Below are 18,061 nucleotides of genomic sequence, written 5' to 3' on the forward strand. Positions count from 1 at the left end.
GCCCCTTTGGGATCGTTCATCTCATTTTCTTTTCCCCATCTTAAATATAACATTTATCAAGGCCCAGGCCCGATCTTCTTCATGGAGATTCAGCCCACCCCTTGCAGTGTCTCATTCTTTTCCTTTTTCAAACCTACTGTGTTGTTCCTGGGCCACGCCCGGCGACGCTCAGGGCTTGTTCCTGGTTCTGGGCTCAGGGGTCCCTCCCGGCGGGCGGGGGCCTCCGTCCGAGGCGAGCGTCCTCGCGTGTGCCCCTCTCCGCGCCTCTGCCCTGTCCTGGGGGGCGGGAGACGCGCCCCCGTCCCCGCGCGGGGTGCCCGGGCCGCCCTGATCCCGCGTCTCCGGCGCAGACCCGTCGGTGTTCCGGGCCGCGCTGCTGGGCCACACAGACGCCGTGTGGGGACTGGCCTACAGCGCCGCGCACCAGCGCCTGCTGTCCTGCTCGGCCGACGGCACCCTCCGCCTGTGGGACACCAGCGAGGCGGCGCCCGCGCTCAGCGTCTTCGCCGAGAACCCAGGTACTGTCCGCGGGCAGCTCGGCCGCGTCGGTCAGGCGACGGGACCCCGGGCCCGGGCACGGCTGGGATGCTCGCCCCGGGACCCTTGAAGGGCGCGCAGTGGGACAGCACCTGACTTGGACATCAGAAGAACGAACACATTCAAGAACACCGCAGGGAACACAGACACTAAAGTCATGCTTGGCGGGTTTGATCGCCATGACACGGGGCGTCTCCAGCCCCTCCACGTCCCGCGGTCCCCCAGGCAGGCCCGCTGTGGCCGCCCTCCTCAGGCTCAGTCTCACTTCACTGCGTGTGTGTGTGTGGGGGGGGCATGTCGTGTATGTGAACGGTGGAGTCTGGGTTTTCTCTGTCACGGAGTCGTTTGTGTCACCTCTGCGCTGCTCTGTGAGTCACACATTGTCACCACTCGCTGATGCTTCAGTAAGTCACACTACGCTTATTTGTTTAGCTGCTGGTGAACATTTGGGTTTTTTTTTTTTTTTTTTTTCAGATTTTTGTCCTGAGGAACATTCACATGTTTGGTACATGGGTCTCTTGAGCCTTGGGGTTGGCACGTGTCGAACTCTGTGGAGTTGCCAGGCTTTAAACCCAGGGCGGTTGGGCCCGGCTGCAGCCCGGTCAGTAGTGGCGAGGCCTTTAGGGTCTCGGCCACTGACTGATTCCTTAGGTGGGGTGGGCTTTGTCCGCTGGATTCTAGGCATCCGCTGAGAGGAGCAGGATTTCACCGTGGCTTTAGTTTGCATTTCTTAGGTGGTGGCTAAGTATTCTGAGGACGTGGCTTCCAGGTGTTGACTACCCAAATGTCATTCGTCATATACACATTTTTTTTTTCCTGCTTTTTGGGTCACACCCAGCGATGCTCAGGGATTACTCCTGGCTCTGCACTCAAGAATCACTCCTGGCGGTGCTCGGGGGACCATATGGGATGCTGGGTCGACCACGTGCAATGCAAACGCCCTACCCACTGTGCTATTGCTCCAGCCCCCATATGCACACTTCGGCTTGGCTTAAAAAAAAAACAGCTCTCTCATTTCATCTCTTCTCTTTCTCTCTCTCTCTCTCTCTCACACACACACACACACACACACACACACTTTTGATTTTGGTCCTACTTGGAATCAGGTCTAGGGCCTCACACGTGCCACGCGTGTGCTTTGCAGCTGACGCCCATCCCTGTCCCAGCATGCCTCAGTTTCTCTCCCAGGCGGGTTTCCGCCTGCTGTGCTGACGGTCGCGGTCTCTGTTCTCCGGTGCCCAGGCCGTCTCTCGGTCTGATGAGTTCCCCTTAGGATCTGTACGACTCAGTGACAATCCGAAGTCTTTCACGTATCGAATATTTTCTAGCACTGCTTTGGCGGGGGCCACCTCCCCCTGCTCAGGGCCCAGGTGACCCTGGGTCCCGGGAGCCTGAGGGGTCCAGGCGGGCCCCGGACGCCGCTGAGGAGCCACCCTGCCACCCGAGCCCCCCACCCCACCCCACCCCAGGGCCTGATATTTTACTCCTCTGAGTTTCTGCTCGTTTGGGGGCCGCATCAGGTGGCGCTCAGGACTTACTCTTGGCTCTGTGCTCAGGGATCACCCCCGGCAGGCTGTGTGCAAGGCACGTGCCCTGTACTCTCTCTCGAGACCCGTAGACGTGGGGTTTTTTAAAATGTTTTTAATTAAGACACTGATCAACAAAGCTGTTCGTGGCAGAGTTGCTTCAGACTGGAATGTTCGACGTCAGTCCCTTTGCCCCTCCCGCCAGACTCCCTCCTGCCCCCACCCCCTGGGCAGGTCTAAAGCAAGTTCATTTCCTGTTATTTGCTCTAACAGTACTCACAGGGGTGGCACCTGGGGTGGTTAGGAAGGGGACCGAGGCAGAGCAGGACTCAGACACGGCAGGGGCGCGAGAGAGGGCGTCGGTGTGGGCACAGCAGAGGCCCTTCCTCTGTTACAGCAGACAACGTTGTGAACCGCGGGGTTTCCATAAACTAACGTACTTTTTTTATGCTTTTTTTTTTAATTTTTGGGTTGCACCCAGCAGTGCTCAGGGGTTCCTCCTGGCTCTACACTCAGGAATTTCTCCTGGCGGTGCTCGGGGACCCAATGGGATGCCAGGGATTGAACCCGGGCCGACCGCGTACAAGGCAGACGCCCTCCCCGCTGTGCTGTCGCTCCAGCCCTAAAGGGACTCACTTTGAAAGAGAAGAAAGGCCAGAGGCAGTGCAAGGAGAGTTGACCCACAGAGCTGAGTTTGTCGGGGCAGAGGGGCAGCTGCAGGGGAGGCTGGCGGGGTTCTGAGGTGACGGGTGAGTGCTGGCATCGCGCCTGCATTTAGCAGGAGTCAAACCCCGGCACCTCAGTCCTTGAAGACTAACGTCCTTTAAGTGAGGTACGGACCAACGACACACTTACTCAGGGGCTGGAGCCACAGCGCGGCGGGAGGGGGGCTGACCTGGCACGTGGCCAGCCCGGGTTCCGTCTCAGCATCCCATGGGGTCCCCCGAGCTCCGCCAGGAGTGACCTCCGAGCATCGCCAGGTGTGGCCCCCAAACAAGCCACCCGCCCCCCCGCCCACACCCACTCGGAGGAGACGTAGAGAGGAGCAGGCGAGAGGAAGGTCACAGGCGCGTCTGCGGGACTCAGGGCGAGGGGCCCGGGTGCTGAGCGCGTGAGCTGCCGCTTGCCGACGGCCTGCTCACCTGGAACGGGGCCGTGTCAGTCAGAGTCGCGCCGCTAGAGCCCCCCGCCGTGCCGGGCTGGGGGGTGGGGGGCTGCAGGACTCTGTTGGTGCCTGTGGGCCGAGCGGCAGGTGGGGGGGTGCGGGAGCGGAGGAGGGGTCTCTGTTCCCTTGCTCGTCTTCCCCGGCCCCCGACCCGCTCTCCGGATCTTTCTCGCCTGCAGAGCTGGGGGTCCCTGCGTCCGTGGACCTGGTGAGCAGCGACCCGAGCCACATGGTCGCGGCCTTCAGCAAAGGCTACACCAGCATCTTCAACATGGAGACGCAGCAGCGCATCCTCACCCTGGAGTCCGACGTGGACCCGAGTACGTGCCAGTGGTCCTGTCCCTCTGAGCGGAGCGTCCTGCCTCCTGGCCGCGGGCCAGGGCCGCTGAGAGTGACGGCTGGGGCGGGGGGCGGGGGGGCGGCGGCGAGCACTGACCGTGTGTGAGGGCCTCAGTCCATGGTGTCGCAAAAAAAGAAAAAACAACAACCAAAAATGCGTCTGTCTGCTACTGCAGATTTTCAGAATTTGGTTTAAGTGGATGCACATTTGTGACTGTCCTGTTTGAAGTCATACTTGAGGTTATTCAAGTGATGACACAAACTCAATTCTGTGCCTGATTATGTGTCTTCGATTCTACTTGAAGAGAATGGTATCTTTTAGTCTTCACAAGAACCACTGTACTTGGGCTGGAGCGATGGCACGGTGGGTCAGGGCCTTGCACACACACGGCCAACCCGGGTTTGATCCCCAGCGTCCCGTATGGTTCCCTGAGCCTGCCGGGAATGATTCCCGAGTACCGAGCCAGGAGGAACCCCTGAGCTTCGCGGGGAATCCCTGCTAGCCCCCCAATATCACTGAAAACCGTGATTTCTTCCGTGATTGATTTTCATTTTAACGAAAGGCCTTTAGGAGCGATTGATTTAGAGTTTAACTTGGGCAGTTGTCTGAGTTATTCTTTGTTTTCGGGGGGGGGTGTTATACCCGACATGCTCGGGGGTCCCTCCCGAGGTGCTGGGGGTCACAGCTGTGTGCCAGGCGTGCGCCCTCCTTTCTGTGCTGTCGCTCCGACCCCAGCAGTGGTCTGATTGGCATCGTCTCGTGGGGCCTTGAGGTTAGAGTCGGAAGAGGGGCTGACTCTGTCCAACCCTAACTTGGGGAGCCCCCTTTTCGGGGACCCCGGTTCTGCCACTGAGCTTCTGTTGGTCCTTCACACTGAGCAGCGTGTAGCCATCCCGTTGGGTGGCAGACGGTTTGTCGCACAGGTGTGATATTGGACTGACGCCGTCTCCCCAAGACGCCAAATGTATCTTCATCTCTGGGAAGATGAGCAAGAGAACAGAGAGGCCGAGAGACGCTCTGTCACCTCATCTTTATTTTATTATTATTTTTTTTGCTTTTTGGGTCACACCCAGCAATGCACAGGGGTGACTCCTGGCTCATGCACGCAGGAATTACCCCTGGCAGTGCCCGGGGAACCATATGGGATGCTGGGAACCGATTCCGGGTCAGCTGCGTGCAAGGCAAATGCCCTACCCGCTGTGCTATCACTCCAGCCCCTCAGCTCATCTTTAATGATGCAGGTCCCACGGGGCTCAGTCTCGACCAAGAGCGCTGTTTCCCGTCGGGAATTGCCTGTCTGTAAGCAGCGGTGACACTTGGCAGTAGCAGCAATACCCAGAGGAAACCCTTGGCCAGGGAGTGTCGGTGCTCTGGCCCCCGCTCGGGGCGCGTCACGCAGGGCCCGTGTGAGGAGGTCCCGGCTCTAATGGGTGTCGCTTCTGCAATGCTCTCTCCTCAGCGGCCAACGCTTCCTGCCAAATCAACAGAGTCATCAGCCACCCGACGCTTCCCGTCACCATCACTGCCCACGAGGACAAGCACATCAAATTCTATGACAACAACACAGGTGAGCACTGACGTAGGGGCTGGAGCGATGGCCCAGCGGGTAGGGTGCTGGCCTCGGGCTCTGCCGACTGGGTTCGATCCCGGGCACCCCGTCTGGTTGCTGAGCGGGCCCGGAGCGGCCCCTGATCGCAGAGCCTGGAGTGAGTGATCCCTGAGCAGCGCCAGTTGTGGCCCCAAATGGAGCGAAACGCGGTGTCCTCTGTCAGGACCTTCATATCCGTGTGCATTGGGCTTCACAGCTGAGGGCCAGGCGCTGTGCCCGGGGCTCTGCTCCCTGCCCTGCTTTCTGCCATCCCAAGGCTGCAGGGATTCCCCGCACGGAGAAGGAGCACTGCCAGGGAGCACACGCCGGGCTTAGGCCCGGCAGAGCCCTTGCTGCCGGGAACACACGGCTGGCGTCACTCAGACGCCAGCGGGAATGGTCACTGCCTTGAGCAAGCTGGTTGGAAGTCGAGGTCGTGTTTCACGTATGCTTGTTCAGCTGTGGAGTAACTGCACGATCGCAGATGGGGAGCTCCCCTCCCCGCCCCCTGGGCCGTTCTGTCTGCGTCGTCACCCTTCCCGAGGACCAGGCTTCCCTATCACACGGTACTGATGATTTGGTCCTGGTTGATTGGGACCTAGTGGCTTCCTCAGTGTTCGTTGGGTCCGGCTCCCCGGCCTGGGGGAGGTCCCTGAGGCGCCGTGTGCAGGAGGGAGCCCTCAGCGGCCGGCCGGCACCCTCGGGGCCTACAGTTTCCGTCCTGCGGCCACGATGGGCTCTTGCTGGCTTTGCTTGCCCGTCAGTGACGAGTGAGTCAGTAGTTTTGATCCTTTTCTGTATTTCATTTTTCCACCAGAACCGCCGCCAGGTTTTCTCTCTGTTCTTTGGCCTCTGTCAGTCTTGCGTCCCGGTAACCCCCCGTCATTCTTCTGTTTTGAAAGCAAAGTGGGTGATCAGTGAAACCTAACTTTGTGGTGAGCGCTGGTGGCTTAAAGGACATGTGTGTCCAGGTGACCGCCTTCCAGCTGCTGGGTTGAAAGCCAGGAACCAAATGTGGAGCTAGAGCTTCTGGGTCTCTTCCTGGCGTGGGAGGAAGGAGGCGCGAGAGGGGGAAGGACCCCCTGCGGGCTCTTCTCCCCGCGGCTGCCCAGGCTCTGGGGAGGGGCGGCCGTCACAGGTCCCTCTCTGTCTCCCGAAGGCAAGCTCGTCCACTCCATGGTGGCCCACCTAGAAGCCGTCACCAGCCTGGCGGTAGACCCCAACGGCCTGTACCTGATGTCCGGCAGTAAGTAACGATGACACCGCCCGCTGGGCCTCACTTCCCTGTCCTCGCCTCCTGGGGCCGAAGTGACTCTCCCCCCCTCCCGCCGCAGGTCACGACTGCTCCATCCGTCTGTGGAACCTAGAGAGCAAGACGTGTATCCAGGAGTTCACGGCGCATCGGAAGAAGTTCGAAGAATCCATCCACGACGTCGCTTTCCACCCTTCCAAATGTTACATCGCCAGCGCCGGGGCCGACGCGCTGGCCAAGGTCTTTGTATGACAGTGGCCGTCCTCGCCGTCTCGTTCTTTACAAAATCACCAACTGCACAGCCGAGATCCAGGCGTCCCGGGCAGGGCCCGACGGGTCCCGCCCTTTTGTTCTGCTGAAGGAGCACAGAGAACGTTTGTTCAAAGTATAGTTCGCGATTCGTGTTCTGTTTTCCCACACCGAGGTTGTCCCGGTCGCTGCAGGCTCAGCCGGAGTCTGTGAGCCTGGAAACAGTTTCCAAGCGCCCCCCCTCCCCGCGTCCCCCCAAGGCTTGAATCCTGAGCTGGCCGGAAGGCGTAGGCCCGGCCCGGCCCATAGCTTCTCCCCCGAGTGACCTGGTGACCGTCGCGGGGTCCTTAGAAGCCGGGCGGTGGCTGGGAATGGCGGAAGAAGGAAGCTCGGACTCGCCCTGCCGGGCACGGCGGCGCCAGAGAGGCCCAGCTCTGGGCCTGGGGCCGGGCGGGGCTGGAGCCCGTGTTCACTTGGGCGCTCCTCGGCTCTCCAGAGGAAGCCCCGACAAAGCGTCTGCCTGTTTGGGGAAAGAAAGACACGCAATAATATGTCGAATATATTATTATTAAGAAATGCTAAACAAATATTTAGTTTGAAATAAGCAGATTTCTATATATTGTACTACAGTTTTGGAAACGAGTTTGGTACCACTCTAGAGTCTAGCTGACGAGGAGTCGAGCGAGTCTGCTTTTCTGGGAGGTTTAACTTATTCAGGTTTAAGATTCGGCTTATTTTTAAGAGCAAACGGAACGGATCTCTCTCATTTCTTTTCATTTTAAAACCCACTCTGGTCGCACGGTGTCGAAAGTGTCGGATCATCTCTTAGCAGTGAAATCCTAACCTCGCGGGCCAGGCCCTCGTCACTCGTCTCCGGTGACCTTGGCCCTTTCGTCTTTGTTTATCGATGCTCTGACACCAACCAAAAGGCAGTTCCTAACGAAGATTGTGTTTTTTTAACAACCCAAAGGGTCGAGGTGAGCTCAGGCCGCCACTTTTGCAGAGGGACTAAATAAAGCGAATGTTTTGTACCCGACCAGTCCTCTGTTCATCTTTCCGCAGAGCGCCCTCGAGATCGGGTGCAGTTCGCGCTGACGGCCCTGGCGGAGGTGGCCCCGCTCCCGTCCCTGCACCTTCCGCCACGTGCCAGGACTGTCTGTGGCTGTGCCCCCCTCAGCCCCAGGGAGCCCGCCCCGCCCCCGTCTGCTCTGGGGGTTCCCGTGGCCCCGCCCTCTTGAGTTCATCACCTCACCCCCAGTGCAGTCACCTTCCTCTCAGTTTCTCTCTTCTTTGTCCAGATTCTGTCAGAGACCAACATAGAAATTTGAAATGAACGACCCAGGCCCGATTTTTCAGAAAAATGCATCGCTAAATAGGCTCTCAGGCTCTTTTATTTTTTTCCCTTTTTTTTTCTTTTTTAAGTTCTTATTGCTACGCACTCCACTCGCTTAACACAGATCCTGCATCCTCATCCCCAGGCTCTCAGTTCCGACAGCAGTGACACGGAGCCGTCTGACGGGGCCGGGAGGAGCACCGGCGGAGGGGTGGTGGGCTGCGGAGTCCAGGCAGGTGGCCTTCAAAGCGCCGCCCGTGTCTCTCTCTGTCAGAGGAGTGTCGGTGTTCTGACCCAGTCCCCGTCCCCCAGGGACTCTGCCGGGCCAGGTGCATCGTTGGGGCACGGGCCCAGCGGACGTTCAAGTTCCTACGCAGCCTCGCATCCCCCCGAGCCTGTGAACGCCCCCTCTGTCTTGCTCAGAGCAGAGGCGGGTCCCGGTCACCCCGGCCAGCCTGCGCGGTGACCCTGGACACCTGCCGTCTAGCCGAGGGCTGGCCGCAAGAGCAACCAGGCGGGCACGCGCGGCTTCCCCAGCCGCATCTCGGCCTTCAGGGCTGCTGGCCTGGGGGCCTCAGCACGTCCCGCGCTTCCCGCGTCCCGGGGGAGCCGGCCTGTCCGCCCCGGCCACCCCACGCCCAGCTGCCCTGGGCCGATGCTTCCCGCCCGTGACCGTGACCTTCAGTGTTTTTCTACGGGACGGGCTCCACCAGTTTGCCGTGAGGCAGATCTCTGGGCAAAGTGCTCAGCTTTCGTGATCGTGTCGGCTGGGCTCAAGCCGGGCAGCTGAGCCGCATCTCGGATGCGGAACTAGGAGAAGAATTTTTGTTGATCTGACTTTCATTCCTTCAGTATTCTTGCTATAAATTTCTTTGGGAAATGAAGATTTATTTGAAATGTTAAAATGTATGTATATTTTATAAATATATATTATATATATTATAGGGATATATATAATATATAGACGATATATATATATACACACACACACACACACACATATATATATAAACCGTAGGTGCATTTTACTGTTTTGTATCTTCGTTTCCGGAGACAGCGGGCACAGAGACGAGGAGGATGACGGGTGTTGAGCCGTTAGCTTTTGCAGTATGACGCAGAGTTCTAAATGTTTCAATGGCTGTATATACTATATTCCTCATAGGCAAGCATGCTTGTTTTCCAAGACTGTCATTCTAGTTTATTAAAATCTGAATGTAAGAAAACCTGGCTATCCAAATGTGAATTGAAAAACACTCCATCCTTAGTACTGGACTTTCTCCACGGAACATTCTGGCTTTTCACGGACATCGCTGTCAGCCGGAGGGCGGCAGCCCCGAGTGAGAGGTGCCTTTCTCAGACAAACAGATGCAGCCTTACCGTGAGCGTGGGGGGTGGGGGGGTGAGCGTGTCTGTGCATGCGTGTGCGTGTGTGTGCGTGTGTTGGGGAGGCCCCGGTCTGTGACCACCCGCGTCTTTCCATTGTCTCTGCTCAGCTTCCAGAACCCCAGCGGCCTCTCCCAGCATGGCTGATGCCTCTGTGGGCCCCGTGTGTGCCGTCCAAGAACCGTGAATGGGAATTCCTAGGAATTCCGACAGCCGGGGCGGGGGGGGGGGGGGCGCGGGGCGTGACCCACGGCCATCCAGTTGTCGTCAGGCTCAGTATTCGCCGTGGGATTCTGCTTTGCCGGAATCCAGGGGTCACTAGCATCGCCTCGCCCGATGTGATTTTCACAGGCTCGCTTTGTTTTGTTTTTTTTTTTAAATACTTCCTACTGTTCCCCTTTACACAAGAGCATGTCGTGAGATTCTCCAGTGATAAGGATTCAACTTGTAAAAAATTACGTTTGATTGCACATCTGAGCTCGTTAGAATTTTAGCCTAAAAGTAGCCTCAGAGTGTTCCAGCAGCATCTTCCATGTCTACCTCTTCGTCAGTGCCGCCATCGGAACTGAAGCAAGTCTTGATGGCCGCCGAAATGGCCAGATGCAGTTAGAGATCTGTCGGTGCTTTTCTCAGACTCTGTCGCTTAAGTTACATTGGACTGAGATGTCACAAATCAGATGAAAACTTCATTTTTATTTTCTTTGAAAGAACTGCCTGCTGTGTGTCGTCATTACTGATAGGGCCCGTATGCCTCTGGTCAGTGTTGGTGGATTCTCGTCCAGAGCCGGCTGTTACTGCACGGACATCGAAGAGAGCTCTGGGTCAGACTCCCACCTTGATTCCGTGAAAGTCTGTCCGTAAGCGTTTATTTCCACAGAGGTGGCTTCCCTCTCTCTGTTCAGTCACGTGCTGGACACTGGGGTTCGGGTTACCTAAAGTAGCAGCTGACAGATACGATGGAATACTCTGGCATGGGAATGTGCCCATTCCAAGGTTGGTTTTAGAGGGAGGTCCAGAGAGCCAGCAGGACCGAGCTTTGGAAGACAAAGGCCGGGTTCTGGGTGTATCTGAGCATTGCGCCCCGAAACGCAGTTGCACTGACGGACTGGATGTCCAGGCCCACCAGTTCGACTCCAGGAGTTCAGAGGTCAGTCTGATCCGTGTTTCCATTTAACAGAGGACATCCTTAAGCCCCAGAAAACCAAGAACAGCCAAGCGGCTGCGTGGGGGTCCGCCCGTCCCCCTTGCCCGAGTCTTCCTGCCGTGGGGCTCTGTGGGTCGTGACTAGCCAGGTTTTCACGTGCGACTCCACTGGGGCCACATCCCCTCAGCCCCGACGGAGGCTGCAAAGTTCCTTTTCATTTAGAGTGACTCTCCTGTCCGCCTGGCAGCGACCAGGCCGTGAACCAGTGAGTGCCTTGTTCATGCGACCGTCCCCTGGGTGGTGTGCTGGCTCTCCTGCGCCCCAGGGTGGTCCTAGGGCCGAGGGGCGGCCGCCGCACTCGGTGTGCCCGTCCCCAGAGCGTCTCCCGTCCTTCGCCAAGGCCGCCCTCCCGCCTCTCGCTGGCTGCAGTTACCCGGGAGAGAGCCGCGCTGCCCGCCCCGTCTCTCACACTCCCCACTCCCCCATGAAAGGGCATCCTCGTCCCCCACTCCCACCAGACGATTTGGGACCTGTGTTCAGGAGGGATCACTTCTCTGTAATTCTGGAATCTCTGCTTGTTTGATGCTTCTCAGCCTCCGCTTCCTCAAGCCGACCCTGGTCAAGGTCAAGTCAGATTTCTCAGTGACCCTCTGCGCCCCTCACAGGCCGCCCCCACCCGTGAGCGCCGGGCCAGATTGTTTGATCTTCAGGTATTTTGAAATCTAGCGATACTATCAATTGTAAATGAATCCAAATGCTCATTTTTGTGGTGCAAGACTTTCTTTTGTAAATTCAGGGTGTGGATAAGCTAACTCAGATCTCCTTTTTGGTGGCTCTAAGTGTATTACTTGTTTTTAAATAAAGTGCATAAATACAGATACTGTGCCCTGGTCTCTCGTGCCTCGAAGTATCGGTCGGATCGGGAATCGGGTGCGTTTGCAGGAAACTGGTCGAAAGACTCAAGGGCGACTTAAATTTCATTTTCTTCCTGGGGTGGGGAACTCGGCAGTGTAGAGGCGGGGGGGGGGGGCAGCAGGGATGGGGGGGCGGGAGGGCTGGTCATTGAAGAGGATCTAAAAGCTCGGGCGTCGCCAGGAACTTGGCACCTTCTGAGACCAGGGCTCAGATCACTTTTTTTCTTTTGTGGCTTTTTTGGGTCCCACCCGGCGATGCTCAGGGGTTCCTCCTGGCTCTGCACTTGGGAATTACTCCTGGGGGTGCTCAGGGGACCATATGGGATACTGGGAATCAAACCCGGGTCAGCCGCGTGCAAGGCAAACGCTCTATCTGCTGTGCTATCGCTCCAGCCCCTCAGATCACTTTTGTTTTTCTTCTTTTGTGGCTTTTTTGGGTCCCACCCGGCGATCCTCGGGTTCCTCCTGGCTCTGCTCTTGGGAATTACTCCTGGGGGTGCTTGGGGGACCCTATGGGATGCTGGGGATTGAACCCGGGGTCAGCTGCATGCAAGGCAAACGCCCGCCCCGCTGGACTATCACTCCGGCCCCCTCAGATCACTCTTGGAACACGCCTCTGGTCTTCAAGCGTGGAGTCACACCGACGAGGTTGACAGTGTGTTCCTTGGCCCCTTCCCTTCCAATTCGGGGGCCCTTGATGCAGCCTCCCGTGACACTTCTGTCTGCTCCCGTGCTCCCAGGCCGTGTCTGAGGAGAACGGTGCCCGCGGATGTCCTCAGAGTGTGCGGGACTGTCCGACTGCCACCCCTCTCCTTGTTCAAAATGAGGCTGTCGTGTATGTCCCCTTCCCTACTCCCGAAACGCAGTTCTTGTCCAGCATGGTTATTCCCAGCTGTTGTTGTCACCCGGGTCCCTTCTGTCACCTCCCCGCCGCTGCCCCCCCTACCCCCCCCACACACACACTGTGGCGATCCCAACCCCAAACGCCTTCTCAGCCTCATGATGTGCTTCTGTTCCTTGGATCTGCCGGTGAGTCAAGCTGGACGGGGCGGAGAGGCTGCTGGTTGGCGCTACCTCCTCACCGAGCCCTCCTGCTCCTGGTGCAGTGCTCCTGGTGGGTGGTTTTGCAGTGGCTAACGCCAAGTCGGGCTTGGCGTGCATCTTCTGAGGTGGGGGGGGGGCCACTGTCGGGGTCCATCCTTGGGAGGCGTGGGCCCCGTCTGTCCTTGCGTGTTGGGCTACTTCCTGAGGTCCGAGCTGTCGGTGCCGGCACCTTCGCCGGCCCTGAGGACACAGCTGCCTATCACCGCTTCTCCTACTCGGAGACCGTGAATGCCCGCGTCCACACAAGTGTGCCCTGCCCGTCACACGCCTCTTCCAGGCGCCGGCTGAGAAGGTTCTTCAGATCCCACGAGGAGGTTCCCGCTCCGGGGGTGGTTTCCCGTCTGCCCGGCGTCTGGAGAGCGGGACCCCAGCCTTCCTCTCTCAGTCCCGCCCTTCTCTTCCTGTGCGTCTTTGGGAGAGCCGGCCGGGCGACGAGGTCCTGGGCAGTCCTGGACACTCTGCCTGGCCAGACACGCGAGGCGGGCGAGGAGCGCGTCACTCCCGCTGCGTCCTCTCCCCTCGGCAAGTGCCAGCGTCGCTTCTGCCTGTGTCTCCCTCAGAGGAGTCTGAGGAAACTGCCCGTGGCCTGAGGACATGGAGCTGGATGGTCCCGTGGTCAGCCTCGGGTCAAGGAAGGCCGTTGCTCCTTCCGTGCCAGCCCCGGTTCTGAGTTCTTGCCTCCGGCTTGCTTTCCCGACGGCTCTGGTGGTGCCAGTCCTGTGCCACAAGTCCTGGAAGGGGAGGGGGGCCGAGAGGCTTGGCCCGGCCTCCGTGGCGTCTCCCCAGCGGCACACGGGGCTCCCTGGGCCACGGCACCGAGAGCCGAGGTGAGAGTCGCTTCAGCCGTTCAGTTAGATGGGCGCGCCTCAGCCCTCCCACCCCTGGGATCCTGTTCTCATCTTGGTTCCATCCTGGGGCTCCCCGGTCCTACCCGTTGGCCCCCGCCGCATGCCGCGGCCCCCACTGATGTGACTTTCATCTGAGGTCCCTTGGACTATCCGGGGGGCTCAGAGGGGTCGTCTGCGAAACGCTGGGTTAGTACGCTGGGGGAGCACGGCCACGCCCCCGAGGCAAGCTCCTGGGGCCACAGTCAGAGCACAGCGGGAAGGGCACTTGTCTTGCACGGGGCAGACACAGGTTCAAACCCCGATGTCCCCTAGGGTCCCCCGAGCCCACCGGCAGATCCCTGAGCGTGGGCGGGAGTGAGTCCATCGCGGACGTTGCCCACCTTCTGGCCCCCAGATTCTCTGGGTCGACCAACTGAAAAAATGTAGGACCTGGTAGAAAAAATGCATGACCCGAGAGAGAAAGCGAGCCCACCCCCGCTGAGCCCCGCACGCCGCCTGTGGCGACCCTGCTCCTGCCTCCCACACCACACAGTTCCTCGAGGTGTGGAACTGCAGCAAAGCCGGGTGGCCTGGGTGTCCCAGCCTTCTCAGCACTCTGTCCCTCAAAGGAAAAGTGGGCTTCCTTTGCCCGTCAAACATTCCAGACTAGGGCCAGAGCGACAGCACAGCGGGGAGGGTGTTTGCCTTGCACACGGCCGACCCAGGTTTGATCCCCGGCAGCCCATAGGGTCCCCCAAGCACCGCCAGGAGGGACTCCTGAGTGCAGAGCAAGGAGGAACCCTTGAGCTGGGTGTGAACCCCCCCCCAACAAAAAGCAAAAATTCCAGACTTAGGGGGGCTGGAGTGATAGTACAGCAGGGAGTGCGTTTGACTTGCATGCAACTGACCTGGGTTCGATTCCCAGCATCCCACAGGGTCCACGAGCACCGCCAGGAGTAATTCCTGAGTGCAGAGCCAGGAGGAAGCCCTGAGCATCGCTGGATGTGACTCAAAAAAGCAATGACCAAACAATTCCAGACCAGGGCTGGGGAGATGGCAGCCTCGGATGCTTGCCTTGCATGAGGCTGACCTGAATTTGAACCTGTCAGCCCATAGGGTCCCCTGAGCCCCCTACACGCCGCCAGGGTGACTGGGGGGTGGGCACTGCATCCTCAGAGCCCAGCATTGAACCGCCGGCCCTGATGGCTGAGAATTGCTGGGGGGGGGAGAGTGCTCCCAGCCCCCTGAGCACTGCTTGGTAGGCCTCCCCTAACCAACAGACATGGAGAGAGTCACCTGGGTTAGCATTCACAAGGTGCCGCCTGGCATTTGCAGGTCACACTGGTATCCCAGCATCAGGGGACAGCGGGAGAGTCACTGTAATGCAGGAAAAAGAGGGAAGGCCCGGATCCACGCCCCGTTCACTGACCTTCCCTCAACCTCCCAACATCCCGCAGAGTCACGCCAAGCCACGAGGGTGCCTGGCTCCACCCGGAATCCACCATGGAGGCGAGGAAAGAGAGTCACGCCTTTGAAAATCCCTCTGGGATAATCCAAAACTTAAAAGTCCCAGGAGTCGAGGGATAGACCAGCGGGGAGGGCGGCCAACCCAGGTTCGATCCCCAGCATCCCATAGGGTCCCCCGGGCACCGCCCGCAGTGATCCCAGAGTGCAGGGTCAGGAGCAGGGCCTGAGCACTGTTGGGACACATCCTAATGTCGTTACGAAACACAAAGGCAAACGTCTGAGCACAGCAACAAGGTGGGGAGAGGGCAGGCGGAGTACACTTCGGGTACTGTTAGATGCTGTTGCAGGTGCAGAGGCCACGTATGAAGGGTCTGCTGTACCCTGGGAACCTGGGAAAACACACGGCTCAGGGCTGGAGCCATAGCACAGCGGGGAGGGCATTTGCCTTGCACGCGGCTGACCCGGGTTCAATTCCCAGCCTCGCATATGGTTCCCCGAGCACCGCCAGGAGTAATTCCTGAGTGCAGAGCCAGGAGTAACCCCTGAGCATCGCGGGGTGTGACCCCAAAAGCAAAAATATATATAAAGTAAAATCCACTGTCCACTGTCCTCTCATTGTTCATCGATTTGTTCGAGCGGGTCCAGTAACGTCTCCATTGTGAGACGCATTGTTACTGTGTCTGGCATATCGGATACATCACGGGGAGTTTGCCAGCTTTGCCATGTGGGTGAGATACTCTCAATAGCTTTCCGGGCTCTCCGAGAGGGGTGGAGGAATCAAACCCGGGGTGGCCAGGTCAGCTGCGTGCAAGGCAAATGCCCAACCCGCTGTGCTATCGCTCCAGCCCAAATATAATAAAATGAAATAAAAGATTTTTTAAAAAAGGAAAGAAAATGCACAGTTCAAAGCTGATACAGGAGACCGAGTAAAAGCACAAAGCTCAGTCCTGACCCGTACGAAACCATCATCCAGATGATGGGTTTAAGCCCACCCAGAATCACAGTCAATGTGAGTGATCTAAAGACACTGTGACTTCCAGGAGAGCAGCGTCAGGCTGAGCGTGGGAGAGCGAGGGGGACAGTGGGAGACCAGCTCTGCCGAGCGAACTGCTTCGACAGGTTAAAAGCAAAAGCACAGAAAAGACAGGCCAGAAGGTCTCGAGGACTTATATACAAAACAGCTTTTGGAGGGGAAAAATATTACCGGAGATAGGGTCAAGAGAGACCCATTGTAATTACCGATCAAGAATCAGGGACGCTGTCTCGTTTGCCAGGGCATCGAGAATCAGATGGGCTGGACACGTAATGGGATTTGGAGATGACCGCTGGACTAGAGCCGTTACCGACTGGATTCCACGGGACGTCAAAAGACCGCGTGGCTGCCCACCTACCAGATGGTCAGACTTCTTCGTCAAGATCATGAACGATCGGTTTGAGGCCCTTCATGTTCCCGGAGCGAAGAGATGCCATTGGGCTACACTAGCACGCGACAGGGACAAATGGAGACGTTACTGGCGCCCGCTCCAGCAAATCGATGAGTAATGGGATGCCAAGTGATCAAGTGATCAAGGGTAAAGAAATTCACTTTGGGATTCAAAGTTCAAATTTATCGGCAGGATGTAACAGGCCTAAAAGCTAAACTCTAACAGCTTCGAGATAAATGGAGCAAAAGCATCATTTGGAGAAACGGGTGAATCTACAATTACAATTTTCCAGAGATAAGGACCAGAGCAATAGTGTAACAGGCAGGGCGCTTGCCTGTATAAGGTTGGCCCGGGGTTCGATCCAAAGACCATCCCATATGGTCTTCCAAACACCACCAGGAGTAATTCCTGAGTTCAGAACTAGGAGAAACTCCTGAGCATTGCCGGGTGTGGTCCAAAAACAAAAAAAAAAGAGAATTTTCTAGGAATAACCAACAGAAAGTAAGTCAAAGAAGGCCGGGGTAACTTGACCAATTACCTTGACCCGATTCCAAATGGCGCGTACCCCGTCAGCTACAGCTGCGGTCAGCGGTCACCTTTGCTTCGGTGCCAAGAACATGCACCAGGGTAGAACATAACCTGGACCATGAAACCTATCTCAGACTCCGTGAAAGGCTCTACTCAGACTACGGTCACCAACCACGGTGAATTTGAGTGAGAAGCCAGTAAGAGAAAAATGCCTGGAACGCCCCACCCCCCCGCCACCCCCTAGGGTTTATAAATGAGCACACTAAAAAAAAATTAAGGGGCCCAAGGAAAAGTCTGTAGCCCTGTCGTCCCACTGTTCATCGATTTGCTCAAGTGGGCACCAGTAACATCTCCATCGTGAGACTTGTTACTGTGTCTGGCATCTCGAATACGCCACGGGGAGCTTGCCAGGCTCTGCCGTGCAGGCAGGATGTTCTTGGAAGCTTGCCAGGTTCTCCGAGAGGGTCGGAGGGATCGACCGCATGCAAGGCAAAAACGCCCTACCCGCCGTGCTATCGCTCCAGCCATAGGAAGATTATACATTTGAGAGGTTGGGATGGAGCCCTAGGGCACCCATGGGTCCGGGGCTCCTTGGAGTGAACAGCCCTGACGCTTCGGATGCTGATTCGGCGGTTTCCTACCAAACTGAACATCCCTGCCTCAGAGTCGTGGCCCTCGGAATGGACCAGCCAGGCTGGAGGCCGAGACCCACACGGAAAGCCACACGAGGGTATCTGGGGGAGCTCTAGTCACGATCGCCAGGCCTGGCATCACCGCACGGAGGGGCCGGGGCCAGTAACCCACGGGTGCCTCCCACCCGGGGCCTGCGCAGCCCCGAGAGGCGCGCGCTGAGCCACTCCAGGGCGGCCCGCAGTGCGTGTCGAAGGTGGAAGGAGTTCGCGAGCGTGGGTGTCGGCGGCGGGATTCGGACCACGTGATACTGGGCAAGGGGAGACTGGAAACAGCCGCACATCAGAGGCTCCGGAAACTGGCGCAGAAGGAGAGGAGCAGGCAGCGCCGGGGGACCGCGAGCGCCGTGACGTCAGAGGCCTGGCCCCGCCACGGCAGCCACGTAAGGACGGCGGGGAGGGCGTTTGCCTGGCACGCGGCTGGCCCAGGTTCGATCCTCGGCATCCCGGGAGTGGTCCCTTGTGCCCCGCCAGGAGGGAGCCCCGAGCAGCACCAGGGTGGGCCCAAAGCAGCAACAACAAAGAATCCACAGAATCCACACAAGAGGCGCCGGTGTGAGCTAGGAGGTTCCGTGGGAGACGCGTCTGGGA

The 18,061-nt window shown here is 58.2% G+C and overlaps 2 protein-coding genes across 2 annotated transcripts in view; both read left to right on the top strand.

Moving 5' to 3' along the window:
- STRN (striatin) overlaps positions 1 to 7,693 on the top strand; it is a 76,659-nt gene extending 68,966 nt beyond the window's left edge. Inside the window, exons 14-18 of the mRNA XM_056125704.1 lie at positions 351 to 518; positions 3,408 to 3,548; positions 5,028 to 5,135; positions 6,316 to 6,402; positions 6,491 to 7,693. Of these exons, the coding sequence (XP_055981679.1) occupies positions 351 to 518; positions 3,408 to 3,548; positions 5,028 to 5,135; positions 6,316 to 6,402; positions 6,491 to 6,660 (674 nt within the window). The 3' untranslated portion in view covers positions 6,661 to 7,693. The remainder of the gene's footprint in view (positions 1 to 350; positions 519 to 3,407; positions 3,549 to 5,027; positions 5,136 to 6,315; positions 6,403 to 6,490) is intronic.
- Positions 1 to 18,061, top strand: part of HEATR5B (HEAT repeat containing 5B) — a 254,056-nt gene that overhangs the window by 150,413 nt on the left and 85,582 nt on the right. The window lies entirely within an intron of this gene.

This window comes from Sorex fumeus, unplaced genomic scaffold, assembly GCF_029834395.1.
Source record: "Sorex fumeus unplaced genomic scaffold, SorFum_2.1 ptg000006l, whole genome shotgun sequence".
Lineage (NCBI taxonomy): Eukaryota > Metazoa > Chordata > Mammalia > Eulipotyphla > Soricidae > Sorex > Sorex fumeus.